Source organism: Exophiala spinifera (assembly GCF_000836115.1).
Source record: "Exophiala spinifera strain CBS 89968 unplaced genomic scaffold supercont1.1, whole genome shotgun sequence".
Classification (NCBI taxonomy): domain Eukaryota; kingdom Fungi; phylum Ascomycota; class Eurotiomycetes; order Chaetothyriales; family Herpotrichiellaceae; genus Exophiala; species Exophiala spinifera.
In genome coordinates, this window is record NW_015622513.1 from 1,190,562 (window position 1) to 1,213,566 (window position 23,005).

The 23,005-nt window shown below is 52.1% G+C and overlaps 7 protein-coding genes across 7 annotated transcripts; 4 read left to right on the forward strand and 3 right to left on the reverse strand.

Moving 5' to 3' along the window:
- Positions 1–1,216: 1,216 nt before the first annotated feature.
- PV08_00450 (uncharacterized protein) lies at positions 1,217–2,446 on the forward strand (the record flags this gene model as incomplete). The annotated part of the gene is made up of 1 exon (XM_016374815.1): positions 1,217–2,446. The coding sequence occupies one exon, from the start codon at positions 1,217–1,219 to the stop codon at positions 2,444–2,446; it is 1,230 nt and encodes a 409-aa protein (XP_016240091.1).
- Positions 2,447–4,898: 2,452 nt separating this feature from the next.
- PV08_00451 (uncharacterized protein) lies at positions 4,899–5,978 on the forward strand (the record flags this gene model as incomplete). Its single annotated transcript, XM_016374816.1, has 2 exons — positions 4,899–5,835; positions 5,860–5,978. 2 exons carry the CDS (start codon positions 4,899–4,901, stop codon positions 5,976–5,978), a joined length of 1,056 nt encoding a protein of 351 aa, XP_016240092.1.
- A 372-nt stretch (positions 5,979–6,350) lies between these two features.
- PV08_00452 (uncharacterized protein) lies at positions 6,351–7,340 on the forward strand (the record flags this gene model as incomplete). The annotated part of the gene is made up of 1 exon (XM_016374817.1): positions 6,351–7,340. The coding sequence occupies one exon, from the start codon at positions 6,351–6,353 to the stop codon at positions 7,338–7,340; it is 990 nt and encodes a 329-aa protein (XP_016240093.1).
- Positions 7,341–7,913: 573 nt separating this feature from the next.
- Positions 7,914–8,762, reverse strand: PV08_00453 (uncharacterized protein; the record flags this gene model as incomplete). Its single annotated transcript, XM_016374818.1, has 1 exon — positions 7,914–8,762. One exon carries the CDS (start codon positions 8,760–8,762, stop codon positions 7,914–7,916), a length of 849 nt encoding a protein of 282 aa, XP_016240094.1.
- Positions 8,763–9,815: 1,053 nt separating this feature from the next.
- PV08_00454 (3-deoxy-7-phosphoheptulonate synthase) lies at positions 9,816–10,949 on the forward strand (the record flags this gene model as incomplete). The annotated part of the gene is made up of 1 exon (XM_016374819.1): positions 9,816–10,949. The coding sequence occupies one exon, from the start codon at positions 9,816–9,818 to the stop codon at positions 10,947–10,949; it is 1,134 nt and encodes a 377-aa protein (XP_016240095.1).
- An 819-nt stretch (positions 10,950–11,768) lies between these two features.
- Positions 11,769–19,335, reverse strand: PV08_00455 (uncharacterized protein; the record flags this gene model as incomplete). Its single annotated transcript, XM_016374820.1, has 2 exons — positions 11,769–19,159; positions 19,209–19,335. 2 exons carry the CDS (start codon positions 19,333–19,335, stop codon positions 11,769–11,771), a joined length of 7,518 nt encoding a protein of 2,505 aa, XP_016240096.1.
- Positions 19,336–20,432: 1,097 nt separating this feature from the next.
- PV08_00456 (uncharacterized protein) lies at positions 20,433–22,901 on the reverse strand (the record flags this gene model as incomplete). The annotated part of the gene is made up of 4 exons (XM_016374821.1): positions 20,433–20,711; positions 20,759–21,172; positions 21,219–21,909; positions 21,958–22,901. The coding sequence occupies 4 exons, from the start codon at positions 22,899–22,901 to the stop codon at positions 20,433–20,435; spliced, it is 2,328 nt and encodes a 775-aa protein (XP_016240097.1).
- Between the last annotated feature and the right edge of the window lie 104 nt (positions 22,902–23,005).

Here is a 23,005-nt window from a genome sequence, read left to right on the forward strand (position 1 = left end):
AATGTTTCTGCTCTAGAGTGACGACGACAACTCAAATGTACCACCTGTGGCGTGCATTAAGTCCTGATACGAGTGACTACATATAATTGATCATGCGAGTCTGGAGTAAGAACAGGTAAATTGACTGTTCCCATGATGTGTATGTAACATGTTCCAAGCTTCACCGACTTCCAAGGGCTAGCTGCTCGGTCCTTCGATACAAATGAGTGCGGGTTTTCCCCAAAAACGTCACGTCCTGCTTACTCCCTGTTTCAGGTGCTGCATCAGAAACGTTTCTTCGCAGGTCATCGGCATCAAAGGAGTTTTGTGAGTGCAGAACGATTCGTCCATGAGAGATGCTGTGTCACGCTGTCTATTCTTCTTCAGCCTACCAGCTCGCACAGCAACAGATACCTACGTACAGTACATACATTACTTCCGGACGCCTGTCCACGAGGCGTGATGAAGATATGGAGCAATTTGTACGGACTTCTGTACTTGTCCACGGGCCATGTACGGGAGGAAACTCGGGATTAGGTGAGTTTGGCACCCTTTAAACTATTAGCCTGGTGGCCTCACCCGGAGCAAGGTCGTCAAGCTGGTGGCCCCTTAAAAAGTTATAGGCGGCTTACGGAATAGGGGCCTCTCCACCTGTCTCTTCGGGCTCAATGGATGCCCTGGGTCCAACGATCAGCCCCCGGCTTGAATCACTCGCCTACAAGAGTACAAAGCCCACATAAAACCACCCGGAGCTGCCCGGGAGATCTTGGTGCTCTTCCATTAGTCAGTGTTTCCCTTTCTAGTCACCAACAACACAAAATACTCCGAAGTGGATAGAAGGCGGAAATCAATTTTCTCAGCAACGAGAGATGAGAAAGTCCGGGCTCGACGGCATTGATATTGCTGAGTCACCACTGCAGAGACTGCTACGGAGAGTGAGTACTTGAAGAAGAATGGGCGCAATCATTACTTCTAACATGGCCACTCTTTCCTGCCCACGGCCTTCTCTTTGTCGTACGCGTGCGCTTGGCTCTCTCTCCTTTCTAGCCATATGATGCCCTTTCACTCGACAACGCATTTCTCAATAGCACATACCTGTATATAGAGACTCCATCACGGGACACCGGGGGGTGGATGCGAGGTTCGTCGGGGGAGCTGAAAGTGCCACTGCATCCCTCGTCCATACAGTACATGACATTGCCAGACCCAGCCAAGTTGTCCAAAGGCAATCAACATCATGAGCCAATCGACTCCGCCAGAAACAGCCTCGCGAGATGGAGTGGAAGTCACCGACCACGCAGTCCAACAAGTCAAGTCTCGAGACCAAGCGGTCAATAGCACCTCGAGCCTAGAGACGCTGCAAGGAGACACAACCGCGGCTTCGGAAGACGGAGTCAATGGCGCCACAGAAGAGGTACAATCGAAATTGGACGAGGTCGTAGCAGATCGGCCCGCCCCACCACCTAGATTGAGCTCGTCGCGATGCGGAGGCAGCTATGCGGCGAGCGCGAACAGTCTGTCGAATATGAGGACGCTCGATCCCGAAAAGACAAACGCCGCTCTTCCCAAGCTGAAGAAGAAAGAAACAAAGCTGGCTCAAAAAAAGGCGCATCCATGGCAACACCTCGGTATCACCTTGGGTCTCCCGATGATCCTCGTTTTCGACCTGGTCGTCCCGTGCATCATCTACTACACCTGGTACCACAGTCACAGACACGACAGGAACCGACAATGCCGAGACCAGTTCCCGGATCAACAGCCATGTCCGATCCCCGAGAAGGAGTTCGACCATGACATTCTCGGGAGCGCCATCGCCTCGTTCGGCGTCGGCGAACTCTGGATCCTGCTCGCTCGTGCGTGGCGGCTGTTCATGCACCGCGAGGAGTGTGCTCCTCTACTATCCCGGAGTCGTTGGGAGCTTGACGCAACGTCATGGGTCTACGCCGTGTCCCTGATCACGTCGCTCATCCCTTTCGTCGTGGCGAGCAGTCTGGAGATCCCCAAGCTGTATCTCTATTCGCCGGCATTCCTGATGACCTTCCTCGGATGCCTCATGTTGATCACCACCATCTATCCGTTTAATATCCCCATCGGCATCAATTCACAACCCCGAGGGACGAGGTTGCGACCGTTTATCTATTACGCCGCCGAAGACTTCATCGCCGTGGATGGCTTGCAGGATCGAGAGTTCCGCGTCCGATACAACGACCGTTATGAATCCAACGAAGCCTTCCGCAGATTGTTCGTGCAATTGACCTTGTGGTGGATGTTGGGAATCTGCATTTACGTTGGATGTCTGTCGGCCATCGTTTGGTCCGTCTCTTTCCACATCGCATTTGGTTTGAGTCTAGGCGTATTGTTTGCCTGGATTGCCGTGTGGGCCATCACGACATTCGTGTGGGTGAAGTATGAAATTGAGAGGGAGCACAAGGCTTACGAGGCTAAAGCGAGTTCGATCGGGGGCTAGGACGTAATGAGGGATAAGGGGAGAGCATGTCGAGAATCATATACCCTAGATCCCCGGACATATATTACCTGAATTCACATAGTATTGAAAGTAATGACACAACGAACCCAGGTTGTCAGGCCACGATCGAATGTCGGATTTAAACTCATTGCAATCGAAGGAAGTCTCTTCTGTTGTCTTGGGGTGTGAGTGATGGTTTGATCAGGACACCATGCGTGAACAATTACCTGTCTATCGCTGAGAGCTAGACGGTTTCGTGCTGTGCAGATACCGGTGCACAGCCAAGCTGACTATCTGCCCGTACGCACTCATTGCCGATAGTGTTCGAGTCTCGCTGCGATCGTTCACCATCAGGATATTTGCGTGGTGCATTGTAGGGACCAATGTGCTCCAGCACATGAATTTTTCGGCCGACTCTCCAAACAATAAATGTAGCTGGGAGTGTTCGAAAGCTCGTTGTGATCCCCGGCAAAAACTGCGTAACAGTTCCGGGCCCCAAAGTCACAAGGTGTTCGAATGTCGTTGAGAGCACTCACCACCACACACAAGGAATTTCGTCAGGGACTATACATGTCCTACGCTCTCGGCGAGCAAGATATGTTGGGGGAGCATTGCCCGTCACTCAGTAACAGTGGATGTGTTCGGGTCTCGTTGTGGTCATTGGTAGCAGAGTGTCTGAGTCAGTACCTAGTCTTCCATCAGCGATATGAGCCGCGTTCGAATCACAGTCTCGCCACAATCAAAAATAAAAAAGAACCATGGCCCTTTACGATCGGGGTACTGATGGAAAGAGCACTCGATCCTCATGTACTTCTACAACAAAAAGAAAAAAGAATACCAACTCATCTTCTTCACAATGAAGCAAAAACTCTAGTCTGGAGGCCACGCTGCACGCTGGGCAGCTGACGCCCAGACCGAGGGAAAACCCGGTGGTTTTTTCTCGAACGTTTCGGCAGAGAATCACCCCACTAGACCTCCGTGTGAGGCCATTAAGGCAGAGTACTCCCCCCCGGGAGCCTGAGACGGCGCAGAGCCCGAACTCAAAATCCACTGACACCACACAGGCGCAGTTTCTTTTTCCGCAGTGTTGAACCTCAAGTGTTACCACTTGGGCCACCGCGGTCCGAGAGATGTGTGAATGTTGAGGGAAATTCTGCAAAAGTCATTGATAACCTTTGATTTCGCCCTGAATTATTTTGATAGGTCGCTTGGTGCTGGGTGGGGAGGCCAACCATTCACTCTTCAGCGCGAACCGGGGGGTACGCGTTGGTACCAGTGGGCTTTACCGACGACACGGTCCGAGTACCGCGTTGTTCTTACCTACAGGGGCCTTGGCCTGCGTTCCAGAAATGTCCAGTTGTATCTCGACCACCGGGAAGAAAGGCTGACTCTGGAGAGGATGACCACTTGAAATATGCAAGCCCCGACGTCTCATACTCGGATATGAAAGCTCATTTCAACTCTTGGACACTGAGAAGACGCTGATCATCCCGCCATATCGTGGATCTTTGTTCTGTTGGACAGGGTGATAGCCCGTGGAGTGAGTTGTAACATTGGTGCCCGTGAGAGATCTCGGGAAGAAGAGCGCTGAGCGACAAAAGGCACCATGCATTCGCATCATGTCAGAATTGCTTTGGCTTTGATATGAGCTTCTTGGGATGGCGAGTAGCAGCAGTGCTGTTGACCGATTTGTGTCCTTCGCGTGCTCCCAGAGATTCAAGAGCGCATCTATGCCACAGAGGGACTCTCCCGGACGATCGTCCCGAGGTTGAGAACAACAGAACATTTTCCGAGATCCATCATCGGCCAGTTCTCACGCTACTGTTGAAATTACGGGCTGGTCTTCCTCAGGGCCATATCTCCGATCCTCTTACGCACGAACAGCGGTGAGTTTTTGAAGATGCTTTGAAGGGTTGAGAAACACGCGTACAAGCAGGATGCCAATCGGTCAGATCTGGAGTGATAAAAAGGTTTTCCCCAGGCAAGTGGGTCAGCGCCCACTAGGCCCAGAGCCCCTGAAGTTGTGATGAACTGGGGAGCATGGGCCAATCATCTTTGTCACAGGGAAGAGCTATGTTTCCACTCCGGCAGTTGGCTTATGGCTTATGCAGTACGCATGAACAAAACTCATGGTCATATGTTGTCCTCACAATCTACAGGCTGTCTGTCGAGAGGTCCTACACCTTGGCTCCTCATGAAGAATGCGAGGCTGCCTGTTCTGATGGCTTTTGGCCGGTGCGGCTTACGCGCAGGAACCCATTGGTAGTCAAGAGGCCGGTGCTTTGAAATCGGGTATGTATGTGGACATGATCACTAAACCGCAATGCCTCCTGGGCTCTGCCAGGTATAAAATGCGAGGACTGGCCCTTCTCAAGACCAAAGCAAGTACAGTATTCTTCTTCATTCTGCTGACAGAGCTCTCTGCAATCCACATACCAGGGCTATCATCACAATGTCAACACCGATCAAGAAAGTGGTCGTTGTGGGAGGCTCTGGCCTGACCGGCGGAGAGATCACTCGGGCCTTGCTCCGTTCTGGATTCGAAGTATCCGTCCTCAGCCGTGCATCATCGAATGCCCAAGTCCCCGATGGCGCAAGAGGCATCAAGACCGACTACTCCCACGACTCGCTTGTTGCAGCCTTCAGAGGACAGGACGCGGTGGTGTCGGCAATCACTACATTATTCGTGGGCCAGCAACTCACCATCATCGATGCTGCCATCGAAGCCGGGGTCCGCCGTTTCATCCCGTCAGAGTACGGAGTCGACACTTCAGACCCTGCTGTTGCCGAGATCGCTCCACCCGCGGGCACCAAGACGGAGATTGTCGCCTACCTCAAGTCAAAGCAAGACACTGGGATGTCATGGAGCGCCATCATCGTGGGTGCATTCTTCGATGCCATCTTCGATGTCCCTGGTGTGCTCGGTCTGAACCTGGCAGAGAAAACCATGACCATTTTCGACGGCGGTGACGTTGAATTCGAGGCGACGAATCTGGACCAAATCGGGCGAGCAGTCGCTGCAGTCTTGTCCGCCGAGCATCTCGACGCTACTGCCAATCAATACGTCTACCTCAACAGCTTCACCTTGACACAGAACCAGATGTTGAAGACTTTACAGGATCTCACTGGGAACAAAATCCAGGTCCAATATGCGAAGAAGGAAGATTTCAGGAAATCTTCGCAAGAGAAGATAAAGTCTGACCCAGACAAAGGCGACGTCTGGGTACGAGGGTCATATGAGGGCATCGTGTTGATCATGTTGAACGAAGGAGGGTTCTGTGAATATTCCAAGAAAGGCCTTCTGTGGAACAAGAAGTTGGGTCTTCCCGAAGGAAATGTAGACGAGACCATCAAGGCTGTTTTGTCGAAGAAGGGTCTCCTTGCTGGTGGTAAGTAACATGGGCGAGAATTAGGGACCGACACGCAGGTTATGGAGAGCAACGTATTGTCATGGAAAGTCCTCCGAGCATGGATGCAGCTATCTATCTCTGACCAGGCCATAGAGGGCGATGAAACCGGAAGTCAGTACTAGTTAGATGCGATACAGATGACAGTCGGCAAGCTAGGAATTTTAAGTCTGATACAGAGTATGATAGAAAGTGGTCTGATTTGATCTGCAACTCGATGCACCTGTCGCCCGCCGTAACCGAAGCCCAATCATGCTCCACCCGAAGCTTTCGAGCAGCCGTCATGCTTTGCTTGCTGCAGCTTCAGAATTTCTTCACGACTTGCTGGCCCTTTAATCTTCATCTGTCGGTCTCGTTCTTCTGCCCAACGCCCTCGTTACAACTGCTGTACACCATATGACGCATCGTCTTCTCAACCCATGTCCCTGTAACATCACCGGTTGAATCCCCCTCGTCCGTTCAGACCCGTCGTCGCCATGAAAATCTTCGCACCCAGGATGGCCCGACCGGCATCCGACACCTTCACCCGCTTCACCTCGACCACTCCACACGCCATGCAGCGACCCTCGTCGTCGTCCACCACATTTACTTACCAGCCCGCCTCACGGCCATCCTCGACACCATCATCATCATCACCGTCAGCACAATCTCCACGCTCCACACCCTCGCACAACGAAACACCCCAGGAAAAGGTCGCGCGTCTCCGCGCCGCCGCCCGGCTCGCCCGCGACCAAGCGTCGTCGTCGCCTCTAGAACGGGTGATCGAGGGTGGACGGGTGTGGGCCGACCGTGCCCACCGCTTCACGGCCTATGGTCTCATCCTGTTCGCCGGGGTGACGGTCGTGGTCGCGGCCTACGGAACGACGAGCCTCATCGCGCACAACCGCCGCCAGAAACGGGCGTGGATCGAACGGGAACTCGACCGCCTCGACGCCGCGCGACAGGCCTTCCTCCGCGGCGACGCCACGGCCGAACAGCTCCACCTCCTCGAGCAGGAGCGGGCTGGCGAGGAGATGGAGGCGGCGCGGAAACGCGAGGTCGAGCGCAAGAAGAGCGAGAGCTACTGGAGCAGGCTGAAGAGCATCATGAGCGCCAACGCCGCCGCGGGCCAGATGGGTACCGAGACCGAGGAGGAGAAGCAAGAGCGTGAAGCCCGGCGGGCGAGGAGGCAGCAGAGGTCCAGTTCCCCCTCCGCGACCGACGAGACCTTTGTCGAGGGCGAGGTCAGACCTGTCGCTGTGACGTCGACGAACGTCAAGGGCGTCGGACTCGACGCCAAGGGCCGCCCTGTGCCGTTGGATAAGATGGAATACGTCAAGGCCGCGGCCGGGGATGAGCTAAGGCCTGGCGAGAACGAGGTCGTCCCACGGACGGCCCCGGTGGGAGGACCTCTGGACCAGCTTGCCGATAATGTCTCACGGGCCGTGGTGTCCCCTTCGACGCAGAGTCAAGGGTGGCTGAGCTGGCTGAGAGGGAGTAAATCTTAGGGCTGGCTTGCCTACGAAAAAAAAAAGTGTGATATTACAATACCCCGGCACAGGGGGAGCGTGGACAGACGGTCAGCTTTCCAACTTTTTTTTCCCTGTATTATTTTCTTTTTACAAACGCCAGAAAGGGGAAAGGGCTGCATAGCGTTATGCCAATCGATACGTTTCACCTCCAGCAATTTGTTCATGGCTGTCTCATCAAGCAAAGCAAGATGCGTTGTGGCGGACTGTTGGCACGGAGAATATACATGTACAAAGTGCTTGGGGTCTTCATGCCATGGTCCATAATGTCATTGTCGTCAATAAGCCTACAGCTGCTCGAGTAGTCATGATGCAAGTAGCGCTGCGCATCGGATGTCCCACTGTCTACCTTTCGTGCGATAGCAACCTTAAGGATTGAGAGCTCGCCCCCTCCTAATGCAAATCAACCCGGCGAAAATCAACCAGTGCTCTAAATGTGGTTTCCCCCCCACTGTTGTTCGTGGTTGGTTGTATAAACAATGCATGCCATACTCATGTCCTTCGTGCCATCGTCATTTCGTTGTTGTCATTATCATCATACAAATGGCCCATTCATGACCACAGGATGTGGCTGTAGTGGCCGGGTACCTTCTGAATACACTTGTCACAGCCGCTGAGAAATCCCATGTGCAGTCTTGCGCTTCTTGCCTTCCCAGGACTGGGGGCGCCATCAAATTGAAGGCCAAAGCTGTCCTCCCAACGCGCAGCAGCAGTCGGTGATTCTCCACCGCCAACTCCGCCATTGCTTTGATCAACCATCATGCTGTCTGGGTCGTGATCTTCTACAGGGCTCGGTAGTCCATCTTTGCCGATCCAGGAGTCTTGCTCGATCATCGGACTGAGGTTAGTGCGCAAGGGCGGGAACTGATGTCGAGGGACACTGGGCAGGTCCGCGACTCGGTTGTCGAAATGGCTGCTGATCGGGGTTGGCACTCTTTCTCTGGCAAATCTGTCCATGGTGCTCAAGAAGTTGCTGTCACGAGGCGGGGGTATAATGTCGTTCGAACGAGCCCTCCGGATAGTGGGCGGGTTCACGTCCATGTCCATCGCATCGGATTCTCCATACTGTGCTTGCATCGAGGACGTGCTGGAATCACTTCCTTGAGACTCGCGAAGAGCTGTGCGAGACCGGCTGGGCCAATGACTGTCGTCGTTGGGCTCAGAAGGGCTTTCATCCTCCGAAGTATCTACCGGGGTCGGTGGTTGTTGGTAGATGGAGGTAAAGGTTGAGTAGGCCCGGGACTGTGGCTGGGATCTGGTGGGAGGAGATAAACGAATCGGCAGACACTTGGTCGGCCTTCTTTTTGGGCTCCGCGTCAAGGATTGATCGCTCGTGTCATCAGTTCCCCGTTTCCGCTTGTGCAGAGCAGCATTGAATTGCAAGGCATGGGAAACGTCCATCATTGCTGGATCGGCGCTGAGGCTTTCAACGGTCGCCTGGTGGAATGCAGGAACTGGTGGGCGAATGGTCGACGACACCCTAGATTATAAGATGTCCGTTTCCAGATGGAAGTGTCATAGCCCCTCTCGAAAAGGGAGTCGATCAAACAGTGATGGTGTCGCGGGTTGACAGAAATGGCCGATGAAACACAGATAATCTCGACCAAGGGCCAACCAGGGCGCGTGGGCGAGCAAGAACTTGGAAGCGAGGAACAGGCGAACGACCGAAAACGTATGGCGCGATAACCGGATGATAAGTCTTCCGGGTAAATGAGAGTGTCGACAAGAGGGCTGAGCAGGCCGTGTTGGTAGTGTTGTGGACGTGGAATGAAAGAGTGCTGCGCGGATGTAGGCTGGCAGTAGACGCGGAACGATGAGGCGGAGATGATGACCCTACAGTGTAATCTCTGTACGAGACGTCATGACTACCTGGCCAAGGTAGGTTACAATGAATGGTATCCCGGGGAGTGTGTGACGCCTAAAAGAACCTCGATCACCGGCCGCACTTGGGCACTGGAGGGGCCTATTAGGCCATATTGAACGCCTAAGGCTGCACTGCCTTGTTAGGCCACAAAGGCTTTAGGCCCTTTGATCTCAACTGGCGACGTCATGGATTCCTTCGCACCCCGTTCGGCGGGAACAATGCTGACCCATTCCGGATTTCCTCCGAGATCACGTGGCCTAAGCTTTTGAGGCGCGATCTGGACCAGTACAAAGACGCTAAGATTGAATTCTCATGCCACACCCTCTTCACCGCCTTTGGGCCGCGCCGAATTCTGCCCCTCCACGTTCTGAACTTTTTTGCAGCCCGTGAATCATAATGCCCTCGTAGGAGTCCAGAGCTGCTTGCTTCTTCCTCTCCCACACACATACAATCAAACTACCTTACTACTCTCCCGTTCACAGAGCTCGCTATCCTCCGCTGCATTTCTTTCTTTTCCTGGTCCCTCTCACCTTAAATCTCCCCGGTAGCCAAACTCTAGTGACCAGGTCCATCTCCCACACTCCGGCACCATGCCTTCCATTGACACTCCCGTTGAGCTCAACGAAGACGTCCGAGTCCTCGGCTATGACCCTCTGATTCCTCCCGCCCTCCTCCAAAGCGAGGTCCCTGCCACCCAGGCCTCAATCGAGACAGTGTCCCGGGGCCGAAAAGAATGTAAAGAGATCATCCACCAGCGCGATGACCGACTTCTGGTCATGGTCGGGCCTTGCTCGATCCACGATCCCGCCACAGCACTCGAATACGCAGGCCGGCTGAAACAACTTGCAGAGAAGCTCTCACCAGACCTGTGCATAATCATGCGAGCTTACCTCGAGAAGCCTCGGACCACGGTCGGCTGGAAGGGGCTGATCAACGACCCGGACATTGACGAGTCCTACAAGATCAACAAGGGCCTGCGGGTGTCTAGGCAACTCTACGCGGACCTCACGGCCATGGGCGTCCCCATTGCCAGTGAAATGCTCGACACCATCTCCCCCCAGTTCCTCGCCGACCTCATCTCCCTCGGTGCCATTGGCGCCCGAACCACCGAATCGCAACTGCACCGCGAGCTGGCCTCTGGTCTGTCGTTCCCCATCGGCTTCAAGAACGGCACAGACGGCTCCCTCAGCGTGGCCATCGACGCCGTCGGCGCCGCCGCGGCCAGCCACCACTTCATGGGTGTCACCAAGCAGGGTCTCGCGGCCATCACCAGGACGAGCGGCAACGAGGACGGCTTCGTCATCCTCCGCGGCGGGTCCAAGGGCACAAACTACGACGCCGAGAGCGTCAAGGCCGCAAGAGAAGCGCTGAAGAAGAAGGGCCACCCGCAAGTCATGATGATCGACTGCTCGCACGGAAACTCCAAAAAGGACCACAGGAACCAGCCTGTCGTGGCCCAGGCCATCGGCGACCAGCTCCGGCAGGGCGAGGACGCCATCGTCGCCGTCATGATCGAGTCCAACATCAACGAGGGCAACCAAAAGGTCCCCCCCGAGGGCGGCCTCGCCAGCCTGCAAAAGGGCATCAGCATCACCGACGCCTGCATCAACTGGGACACGACTGTCGAGGTTCTCGAGCAACTCGCCGATGCCGTTCGGACGAGACGGCAAGTCAGAGCCAAGCAGCAGCAGAATGGCACCAACGGCGTCAATGGCCACCATTAGGACGACTGCCTAAACGGAAACCAATGTACATAATTGGCCTCATTCGACCGACGGCAGGTTTTTTGCTCTTCAGATTCACAAGCGAACGAGATAATAATGCGAGGTGTTTCGACGTTTCTTTGCTATGCTGGTACCGACCGGCCACCTGCTCACACTTTGTCCCAATTTTCGGGAGGCACCACGAGGTGCATTTCAATCTTCCCGCGTACATACGCGCAGGTGGAAAATCACTTGGACTCGCGAAAAAAAAGTCTCTCCAATCGTTTCTTCACTCCCTAGCCTGGCCGGCTTGCTTCGACATGGAACAACAAAAGGGGCGCTTAAAATGGTTGAATGTTACAAATGCGGACATGCATGGGGATTTCCATAGTTTGATTTCACGTGGGGATCAAAGCAGCAAAGATGAAGAGACGAAGATCAGACAGAAAAGGCAACTTATTAACACTGTTAACAATTCATGGCCAGTTCAGTCCATCCATATCTGCACCAGTGCTATGCCATAATTCTACACTTTAGTGACTCGCTCGGTCCATCAAGCCAGCTCGCTCCCTGATAAGATAATGCTGCTGTCCCAGTTCAATCGCCACGAGTCCCTGCCATTCCATGCCCATTTCCCAGCCCAAAGTCGTTATTGTTTGCTTCGTCCAAAGCAGCACTTCTCGTTCCCGTCCCCTGTCTCTCTCCTATCGTCTTGCCTTCCAAGCACATCGCAATAGCACCACCAAGCTGAAGCCATCTTCGTGCACCTATCAAACCCCCCAAACCCCTGCTTCTTGCTGGATATGGCCTACCCAGTGCCCTTCAAGCCTGGAGGCCACTTTACCAGAACGAACACCATCCAATGTAATGCTGGCACAGATTCTCCACGTTTGTCGCCTGTAGGATCAGTCGGTCGACTTGTTCCGCAACTCCGAGGCCTCCTATGCCAGCCATGGTGGTCTCGGGCGTTGCGCCTGCGACGCTCGTGAGACCCAGCTTTGCGCTCGCGCTTGCATTTCCGTTGACACTGCCATTCGCGCTGCCGTTTCCACCCACGCTCGTTGGAAGTATGCCTTCCGCACGATTCATTGTGCCGCCATTAAGATCCATAAGAGCCTCTAACCCTAGGCCATTTGCATCACCAAGCCGCGCTGCTGCTGTGCCGGGGCTTGCGGGCTTGAAGTCGCGACCAGTAAGCTTCTCTTTGACTCTTGCCAGTACTTGCAATGCTCTTGCATTTTGTACCTCCTTGGCCTCCTGTGCAGCCGCATTACCCTCTCCAACTTTGGAAGAATCGACGATACTTCCTCCGCCCATTGCAGGATCGAGAATGCTACTGCGTCTGTGTCGCCGGCCTGGGGGAGCACCGACGAGGCTATGGGCTGCACCATTCATCGCTGCCGCGGCAGGATTATGCGCCGTCTCCATTGGGCTTCGATCGTAATCTCCTGGAGCACCAGGAGCGTCCATGATGCTTTGTCGTCGTTCTGATCTGAAATTTGGCCGAGGTGGTGACTCCCGAGTGTTAAGACGCCAATTGAGAAGAGGATCGTGAATGAAAGCTTCCAGTACAGCCAGGAGCGATTCTTTGTTCTCGCGAATGACACGCATTACGTTCTCGCATGTGATTCTGAAGGACCCTTCAATATTGCTGACCTCCATTGCAAAAGTGAGCATTCTGGTCAAGCGGAATGGAACACGTTCCGGGTATTTCTCGCGATGCATGGCTACTTCGAAGCAATCACCAAAGTCAATATGAACGATCTTGCCTGTTATGCGATCGAGCATGAGGTTGGATGGATGTCGGTCGCCCAATCCGAGAATGTAGCCGACCATGGACATGACAGCTAACGAACGGGTATAGTTAGTACGCCGATCGAGCCATGCTTCAGAGCTCTTAGACTTAAGCCATAGCACGCGGTACAAGTCCTTGCCAGTCGTATTATCCATTGCGTACCCAAACACTTCGACCTTCTGCATCAAAGTGAGGTTGTCATAATCTGGTGCCATCTGCAGCATAATTCTATGCTCGATATTGAGGAGAATGCGACGCGATTCGCGATATTCCTTGACCAGGTTGTGAAGCGTGTCTGAGTTTGGAACCCATCCAAGCAAGCCAGAATTCTGTGATAGAGGAATTGCTGGGAAGCGCTGGATATTCAAATGACGCTTGAAGCTTTCAGTGTCATTGGTCAACAGCGTATTGACCAGTCCAAACAGCTGCATCACTCTTTCATCTTGTCGAATGTCTTCATGGCCCTTTAGAAGGAAAGCATACGAGACTCCGTCGGAGCCCTTCACAGTCATTTTTCGAGGCCGCTGCTTTGAAGGTATGACTGTCAAAACATGATCAAAGCTGATGATCCTAATGATGGGCTTGCCTGACCGGTAAGTGCCGGGAACAGCAAGGTCGAGGTCGTGGGCATCCTTAAGGCGCGGCGATACATATTTCAGGTCCAGGCTCATAAGCTGAGGCAATTGACGGGCAATCTTCCTGAAAACCGCATAGTACAAATCCCAGGCCTGGTTAAGGTCTCCTATTTCTTTGGACCGGCGGAATGCATTGCAGAAAGCCCTAGCTTCAGCAAGATCGTGCCCAAATGCTTGTGCGAACGATACTTCTCTGAGAGTCTCGGCGCCTCGATCAAGTAATTCGTGTAGTGGAGCAAGCGTAGCTAGCATGCCTTCGACATCATGATCACCAAAATATAGGCGAGAAGCTTCTTCGAGGCCTTCGTGCCACAGTTCGTGCCATAAGACAGCAACACGGATTAGCTCGTGGCTTACAAGGTCAGCTTGCTCGACAAGCACTGGGCTATGCACCCTCATGTTGTCCATGATCTGCATGGCTGAATTGGCTCGGCGTTGAACCAAGGACTTCATTGCCACCGTCAAAGGATACACCAATGCTTGTGGATGAGCCTTCCCAACTTCTGTCAACAGTCGATGAACAGCGGCCCGAACTCTCGCGTTTGGTTGGTTGATTCTTGCAATCAATTGGGGGATAACTTCGAGCCAGGTATCAATGCTCACAGATGCAAAGCCCTCAATGATGACTGAGTTGACTTCGGTGTGTCCGCCATGAGCGAACCACAATGTTAACAAGCGGAGGGTATCTTGCAGACTACTTGTCTTAGAGAGTGCAATGGATCTGAAAAAGCCTCCAATTGCAGGGACAACATGCTTCTGAATGACGTGCTCGGGCAGATTGCGCACTTTATCCTGGTCTGTATGAGACGCCATAGAAGTGACAACTTCGAAATTCGCCAGAGCATATGCATGCCAGGCTTTGTACCAGGACTCGTTGTACTGTGTCGCGGCGTGGTACGAGGATAGGATGTCTCGGACAGCTTCTTGAGTGTTCGGACTTGTCCAGTCACCTCTGAGCAAGTATGACTGCCATTCTCCTTGCCGTAGATAGCACTTGGCCAAGAGTTTCGCGCACCGGTCCAACTCTTCGTGCTTTCTTCGTTGAGTAAGCGCGTCGTGTCCTGCCGCGTCGGTACCGTTCATATTATTCATCCTCTCGTTATGCATGCCATTAGCAAGGGATGCGTTGGCTTGTTGGAAGTCATCAGCAAGTCTCATGGTGAATTCACGGAGGAACGCGAGTGCTTGCTTTTGATTGCCAGTTGCCCAGTTGAACTTGAGCCGAGCGTACGCAACGGGAGGCGGTGCTGCGCCTGCGCCAGCGGCAGCGTCACTAACACCGCCCAGCGAAGCCAGTGATCTTTCTGCCAGACCAATGCGATCTGATTTGCGGCAAAGGTTTGCGAACTTGATCCAGATCTCTGGATTGTCTGTTGGTGTCAAAACAAGAGCTCGGACTTTCAGCATTCGCTGCCAGACCTCCACATTCGATTGGCAACCCAGCAGTCTCTTGTTCCATAACAACTTGAGGGAATTCTGTTTGTCAGGCTGCCCTTCACTCTGCTTGTAGACGATGATCTCTTCAAGCTCAGCAAGCATCTGCGTCCGAACAACCACACTGTAGGCACGGTTATATGACTCCCCAATTGTCGCAGTGATTTCTGAGTTGACACCTTCTCGGGCTCGCACGATGAAGTTATAAGCTTCAGGAAAGTTGTTGCGCTGGATTGCAAGAATCGCACCGAAGAAGGCTCTATCGGGAGAACTTTCTTTCATCACACTAATGTAGTTGTCCATGGAATCCCACTCGCCTCGACCCCAAGCTGCAGCTGCAGCGAGTGCCGACATACTCTTGCGATTTTCGACGCTTGCGTTGTTCCAGTGTTCCTGGGCAATCTCTGAAAGCATCTTCCATTCACCAAGAGCGTGCAGGCAGCGCATCTTGCCCATAACAATGTCGAAGTTTTCAGGCTCGATTTTTTCGCGCTTCTGATAAGCAGCCAATGCTTCTTCCCATCGTTGAAGCTTCTCGAACCATGCTTCTTTGAGCTCAACTTCGCCAAATACTTGCGCCCGGCGCAAGATGCCGATAGCAGCATCAGATTGTTGCAGTTGATTGTTGATGCTGATCAGAGCCTCAACACTCTGGCTGTTTTGATCCTGTTCAAACTCGAGTTCTTTGTAGTGCAGCGCTTTCGCAAAGGCATGGCATTTTGCTGCAAATCGTCCAAGCGTTCTTATGTCGATTGGCAAGGACTTATCATCATGCTCCATAAACTCAGCCAAATTGAGCAATGTTTGCAGGATATCCGGAGGGATATTGGAGGACGTCAGCGCCTTTTCGATTGAACGAATGAGCTCTTCCTGATACTGATCATACAGTTCGGTCCAGCAAGATACAAACGCCGAATTGAACAAGTCTTTAGCCAAGGGTTGAAAGACAGTCGCCAAACTCGCGCAAGCTCGTAAGGCGTGGGACGGGGATTCCTTGAGTAATTCGACACTGAATCTTCTCATCCATTCTTGCCAGTCTTCCTTGGTCGACTTTTGAGAAGTATCCCAAGCACTCTTCAAGTGTTGCTGGTTGACTGGGAGTCTCATAGACGTTATATTAGAATAGGTTGTGTCTTCAGCTGGTAGACCGTATTGCTCATCTGGATAGAAGTCTACTGGTAGTGGTTTTCCAGTCTTCAAATTCTCGACCAGCTTTTGGAATCGTTCTGAGTTGATCTGCCCAGTCTTCGTGGCCCGCTCCACCAAAGGTAGATAGTGAATGAAATCCTGGCCAAGCTGATAAATTAATGCACAGACACAGTCCAATGCTGCAGATTTCAGCGAACGCTCAGCGGAGTTTGTGACTGCCTTTTCTGGCGAAGACAGGATCTTTGCAAGGGGATGAATCATGAGTGAGGCGAAGTCAGTAACATTGACAGTTCGGGATAGCTTTCCCAGCGTATCAATGGCTGCCCGTCTGGCACTAGGGGGAGCTGCTGGATTTTCGAAGATGCCAACAACTGCTGGAATTATCATGTGCATGTATTCCTCCCCACTGGAGCCAAAAACCAGGAAAGTATGGAGGATGCGCATAGAAGATTCTCTTCGCTGATCGGTATCGTTCTCAATAACCGCAAGCATAAGGGGTAATAGACCAGCAAGATATCTTCTGAATTCGCCTTCAAGAGACTTTGAGATGGCCTCAATTAATGACAAAATTGTAGACTGCACTTGCCTCGACACATTCCAATACTCTCGGATGACGGCGATGATCTCTGGTAGGAATGCTCGGATATGCTGACGAACAATATTGACCAGGACAGCAAGTTGATTGAAGTATGATTCGAGACGAGTAGGATGCGAACTTCGAATTACACCCAGAAAACCGGGAACAATCTGGCCCAAGAATGGCACGCACTTCATGCCGATCGTCTTGAAGATGGTCACAATGGCATCAATAACGGCGCTGTGATACTGAGCTAGGGTATGATCTGCCAAGATTGTCTGCATCAGAGTATTGATGACGACCGTTGGATAGTATTCTTCATTCGAGGGCGTCAGTCCTGACATTATCAGGGCAACATCGGAGACAGGAGGTACTTCGGTTTGACTTTGCTTTTGAGTCACGGAATCGGCGAGTTGTTGATACTTGTAGGGATCGAGAGCTCCAAGCACCCCCACTAATTTAATAGCATCCGTTCTGAGCTCCCCATGAGCTTCAGTCTTGATCAGGTTGATCAGGATTCCCAGCAACTCCGGATATTCAATATATGGGTCAATCACATATTGAGAATTGACGGCAAGGGAGCTCAAAGTCTTCATGGCTGCGTCGCGCTTTTCGTGTGAAGCAAGATCTTGTAAAGCATCAATGATGATAGGCATAAGCTCGGGGATATGCTGAGTCATTTCTTCGCCGCCAACTGATGTCAAATCTCCAAGTGCTTTGATGGTAGTCGACGCAACTCCTGGATTTGGATCAGTGGCCTTGGGAAGAAGAGCGGAAACCATCGCTTCCACGTATGTCTTCACCAACGAAGTCGCATTAGAAACGAACAGACTGATTAACCGTGCGCTCTCTTCCTTTTGCTTTGCCGTATTGGAATATCCAAGGCCAGTGAGTAGGTTGACCAGTAACTTTCGGAGAGGTGGAAATACATATGCAGGGTTTACCGTAGTCAGCCGTCCAATGATCTCGATGGCAGCCTCACGGACACCAAAGACTTCGTCGTTAACAGCGAGAAAAAGACATCTGATGTTTTCGGGTCTCGCCAGATGCTTGTCAAATTTTCTGTCCAGCGCCCAAAGCACTGTCATTCTGATTTCGGGGTCCGGATCGCCAACAGCCACAGTCAACAGCTTGTCCACGACCTCACCTACCACCTGAATCGCGTTGTTACTGGTCTGGTGTAGGATAGGGTCTTGCATGAACAGCTGGCAGCACGTCAACGCCGCGGCTCTTCGAATGTCTGGATTGTCATTCGTAGCGTAACGAAGGGTTACGTCGCGCACAAACTCGTTCAGAATATGACCCGAGAAGTCGAACTTGCCGAGTGTTTCAAGAGCCAATGTGATCTCATGGTCCTTGAGCTCTGCAGGAAATCCTCCATAATCTTTGGCAAAAGAAGGGAGCGGCGGTACTGTGTTCGGGGGACAGCCTAAAGGTCGATACGGAGATCGAACCAAGATAAGACTAAGCAGGTCGAGTAGCTTGTCTTGTATGGTGGCTCGAATAGGTGGTATGTTATGTGCCATATCCTCCAGCGCTTTTTCCATGGGCTCTGTCAGGCCGCATGCGAAGATTGGATCCAAGAGTGCTTCCATGTACTTGCTAAGCGTCTGGCCTACCGCACCAGCAAGCATGCTAATACAGTTGAACATTGGGCCTTCGTCCACTGCCGCACGATTCTTCGTCTTCGCGCTCAAAGATTCCCGGATGTATAGGATGATGCCATCAAGGTATTGTGCAATTGCACTGCCGACAGCCTTAGCTATCTGCCCTATAGCAATAAAGGCCTGGTTTCTTTCTTTTTCGCGCTTGAGCTGTGCTTGCAGGTAAATCATGAACTTGTGCAAGTAGTTGTTGATGAAATCGAGGGGGGCGTATTCGGCAAGAACAGGAATCATTTGTACCACTTGTGTTCTGATTCTGGCATCCCGATGGTCTTTGAGTCTCAGCACAATTTCACAGGCATTCCGGTAGAAGTCGTGCATAAACATGTTGCCCTGCTGCAAGAGTTCCATCAGAATCAGTAGTGATCCAAGCGTCTCGTCAACTGTTGACGTTGGTCGGAAGCCCTCCAGCGCCTTTTGATATATTTTAGCAAACCAATGTGTCTGAAATTGTGCATCTCTTGCTACCATGACCCCAAAGCAAGCACTAACGGATTGAGCCGCTGTTCTTCGGATCAGGTCTTTGGGATCTCTTAGGGCATTCCAGATCAACTCAAAGATTTGAGGTATGAAGCCGTAGACGAGCGTCGGAGAGTTGCTTGCCATTTCACGGATCAGGAAGACCGCAGCCAACTTGCGACTCTCTTGCTTGATCTCTGGCTGAAGCCATTCAAAAGCAGATGTCATCTCAGCCTCCACAAGCTCAGCAGTATATGCCCCTCCTGGCCGAGCCAGGTGGCCCAAGGCTCGGCTGGCGGCATCCAGGACAGTGTAGTCATTGCTCTTCAAAGCTGCCCGCAGATAGTTTGAGTATTTTGATGCCTTTTGCGCGGCATCGATCGCTTCGCAGTCAATCAGCCGATCGAGGGCAAGAATACCGCCAACTTTGTCGCTAGGATCCGGGGCTTGGACAATGAGGTTGCTGAGTCTGTTTGTGACCCTGTCGTAGAAAGCACTGAACCGTTCTGGGGACCATTCTAACGCGACATTAGCCTGATGTCCACTTGATCACTGATGGATTCATACCTCGCGACAGCAATGTGACGAGGTCACGCAACTCAGATGCTGCCTTGCTCTTTACTTCATCGTTCTTGCTCCGCAACTCACTGAATATGCGCTCGCTTGGGTCTGGACCCGGACCTTGCGATGCCATGGCGCAACACCATGGTCCTCACAAAGATATCCAGGGAGCAGAGAAACGCAGGATGAGACTTCTACGTCGCGATGGTTGTGGGATAGGACCGTTGTTGGAGACTCTCAGCAACTTTCTAAGAAGTTATGTGGAGTTCACTGGCTCAAGCGGCTGGCGCAGCTAAATTCACTAGTGGTTCACTCTGTGATCTTCCCCATCTTGCCGCTTTTACCCAGGCATACAACAGCATCACACATACTGTGCTACTGGAATCTCCTAACCCAATTGTTGTGTTTACTGCCAAACACAGTCTCCTTTCTATAAGAAGGCTTTTCTTCATACTTAACCCCGAAAGAATTCAGCTTCTCTGGAGGGCGGCATCAAACATGTCCGAGGCAACTGCACGAGAAATCCTTCTCCAGATGTGCTGGCGTGTTCCTCGACAACCGTAAGCCCACAAATTCCTCTCTGCAGTGGTGCATAAAGCAACAAGGCAATGAGAAAAATGGTCAGAGAAAAAGGACTTCCGAACCAGAAGTGGTGCAGCCGATGTAGCCACAACCACCGCCAAGTGTGAGAAGAGTCTTATCTCTGAGAGTGACTAGAACTAGAACCTGGGTTAATGCGAAGAGCGCAAGCATGCTGTATGCCGTAGGTAATTCAGGAAGGCCAACGGAACGAACTTAGTATGGGGAGTGACCGCAAGGATCGAAGGGGTTACTATCGTAGATACGTTACCATCCATGAATTCGCTGGGTGATAGAACGGGGTTGAGCTCACTGAGGTCTCATTCGCTTGAAAATTGGTGTTGAGTACTGGTCCAAATGCTTTCTGTCCTGTAAATAACTGTCATCCTAAGCTAATCAGTAATTTCAGGTTGTCAGTTGTTCCAGTAGTTGCTGTGGACATGTGAGTTGATGGTCAGAACTAGGGGCAATATGATTTGAATTGAGCAGGGTTGCTTCAAGGAGCATGTGGACAATGAGGATGTGAACACGCTCCTGATAGCCATGCATTGCCTTCTCAGCGGAACAAGTCTGCACTCTGCTGATAATCTCGACATAAGCAGCATACACGTATGTAAATGATGAAGAGGGTGTGTATGCCAGGTCCCCCATTCATTTCTTCTTACTGTTCAATGCAAGTTCGCGAGTGTTGAGGTCCTTATGCATGGCGTCTTTGGACAGATAACCCCCGAGGCTCATAGCCTGCGCTGGCCCCAAAGTGCGACCAACCGAGGAGGCCAAGTCTGGACGCAATCGCTTGAACCGTAAAGCTCGCTTCTCACTACTCGACAGTTTCGATTCATCTTTTTCCACCTCTCCGTTGGGCATATTTTCGTTGTTGCCGTTCAAGGCACTCTGCTGGGCAGCTGATCCGGATCCTAGGTTCCCCGCCTAAAGGACGTTAATTTAGTGAAAAATCAGGGTGATTGTTAGCGTACTGATTGTGTTTCCCAATGAGGCTTCTGTGGCAGGGGATGACTTGGCGGAGCCGGTAGAGATGCAGATGTGTTTGACTTGGTAGTTTCTGCTTTGGACGAGTACGATGTCAACGAACTCGGTGGCGGAAGAAGCTTCAGACTCAAGTCGTAGAGTATCTTTCTCTGCGATTCATACGAAGAAAAATTGCCTCCTAATAGACACTCCAGAAAGCTAACAGGAGAGCTTTTCGGGTACTGCATGTCGTACATGTCGAGCCGTCCTAGGAGCGCTTGATGTGCTGATGAAAAACATCTGGTAATATCGGCAATCTGGTTCGTTCCGCCCGAAATGTTGTTATCTGGCCGGTTGGGGTCGATGATGGTGAGTCGGGAGTCAGACTTATCTTTTTTAAGCAGCTGAGGCAGGTAGGTGCTCTGTCGGACAAGGTCAGTACAATCGAAAGAAATGGGGATCAAATACCTTGTCCAAATATGCAGGCGGTTCCATTCGGATGGCAGTGTCACGTCTGTCAAAAATATTCCCGTAGAGGTTGAAAAACTCCAGCAGCACCTCGCCGAGATTTAACGGTTCTGTCAAGACAGGCAAGTGCTGAAGAAGACTCGTCACCAGGCAAATGGTGGAGAAACCACCCAGTCCACCAGTGGATACATCATTGAGACCACGCATCATTAAGTATTGTTTGACAATAGACACAATGATAGGCATTGCTGGATAGGCATTCTTCCACCGATGAAATGTCTCAATGGCGGTGATGCCACTATCGTTATCGAAAGAAAGATCGATTTTCAATCCGCTGATTCTATCAACGAATTTCAGAAGTGGTACCTTCGCTCCGAGAATCGCCAGAATACTTCCAGGTTTGGCAATTCTCTGGCTCCTCAAAAAGTCGTGGAATCTTCGTATAAGTGGACGAGCTGCCTCTCGACTTGGAGGTGCCCCTGGTCTCATGGTCGATGTGATATACACGATATCCATATCGCCCGTGGGCAGGTAGAGGCCAGCAGCATACGAACCGAAGGCATAAAGATCGCCTGGGGGTCCGCAACGCCGAAATTCTCGACGCAAGCGCTGGAAAACCTCATCACGAACTTCCTGTTCATAGGGCTTCGGTTTGACCCAGTTGTAGAAGTCAATGATCTCTTTGTGGAGGCTGAAAGGATTAGCATGACGACTTGAATGTCAGCATGAAGCGACTTACGCTACTCCGGCAAGGTCTGACGAGCTTTCTGTCGACAGCCACGGTGTGGATGACGTGCTTGCGGACTTATACCACTCTTTCCGTACAAATCGATCACCATAATATGAAGCGGGCATCTGTGATTTTCCAGTGTGCTTGCCAATATCATCTCCTCTCTTTCTCTTCCCGAGGACACCATCGTCGACAACACCTGGTGCCTGGACTGGGACGGCTGACGGCTGGACTGGCGCTACAGGCTGAGAAGAGGCGGCACCCATAACGGGTAGCGTTGGAAGACTTTCGGGGACGGAGGTCTCAGTGTCATCCATGTCGAACGAAATGAAGTCTGCTTGTTCAGAAGCACTTTCCGAACGGAGGTTCGCGTCGATGCGCGCCTTCCGTATGAGTCTGAGTACATCAGTCCGCTTGGCAGCTGCTTCACTCGGAGGCGGCAGAGCAGTGTAGGGGTCAGGATTTGACCATCTAGCCTTTGAAGACTCTGCGATTGCATCGTCATCCTCAAGACGTGCTCGCTTTGTAGACCTTGCAGGCTCCTCGTTGTCAGAAACAGCCATAGCCTCCTCTTCACTGTCAGTGAGATCTTCGACGTTGCGGAACTTGAAATCTGCATTCGGATCGATTAGAGAGGAGTCTTCTTGCCGGTGTGCGAGCCTCAGTAGCGGTCGCTCGGCCACTTTGGGATGTCGAAAATGATCGCCTCGGTGAGGTGCGTTCCGCCTGAAAGGCTCTCTTTGTCTAGAACGGTACGGTTCTCTCCGCCGGAAGTCTTCATCCCGAGATCCTCGAAAATAGTACATTCCGTTAGATTCATTGGCATCGCGTGGTGGGGGTCTGAAGCTGTCATCGCGCCAGCCAGGACGATAAGAATCTCCATTGCCATAATCAGGTCCTGGTCGCGGGCGATAGTCACCGTCGCCGCCGCCGCGAGGACGATAGGAATCCATCGTCATGCAAACGCATGCGCCGGAGTGTGTAGAGGAGGGGCGAGAGTTTTGTGAGGACGGGAAATTCGAGAGTACGACATCCAAAATTTTGACTCGGACTTGCT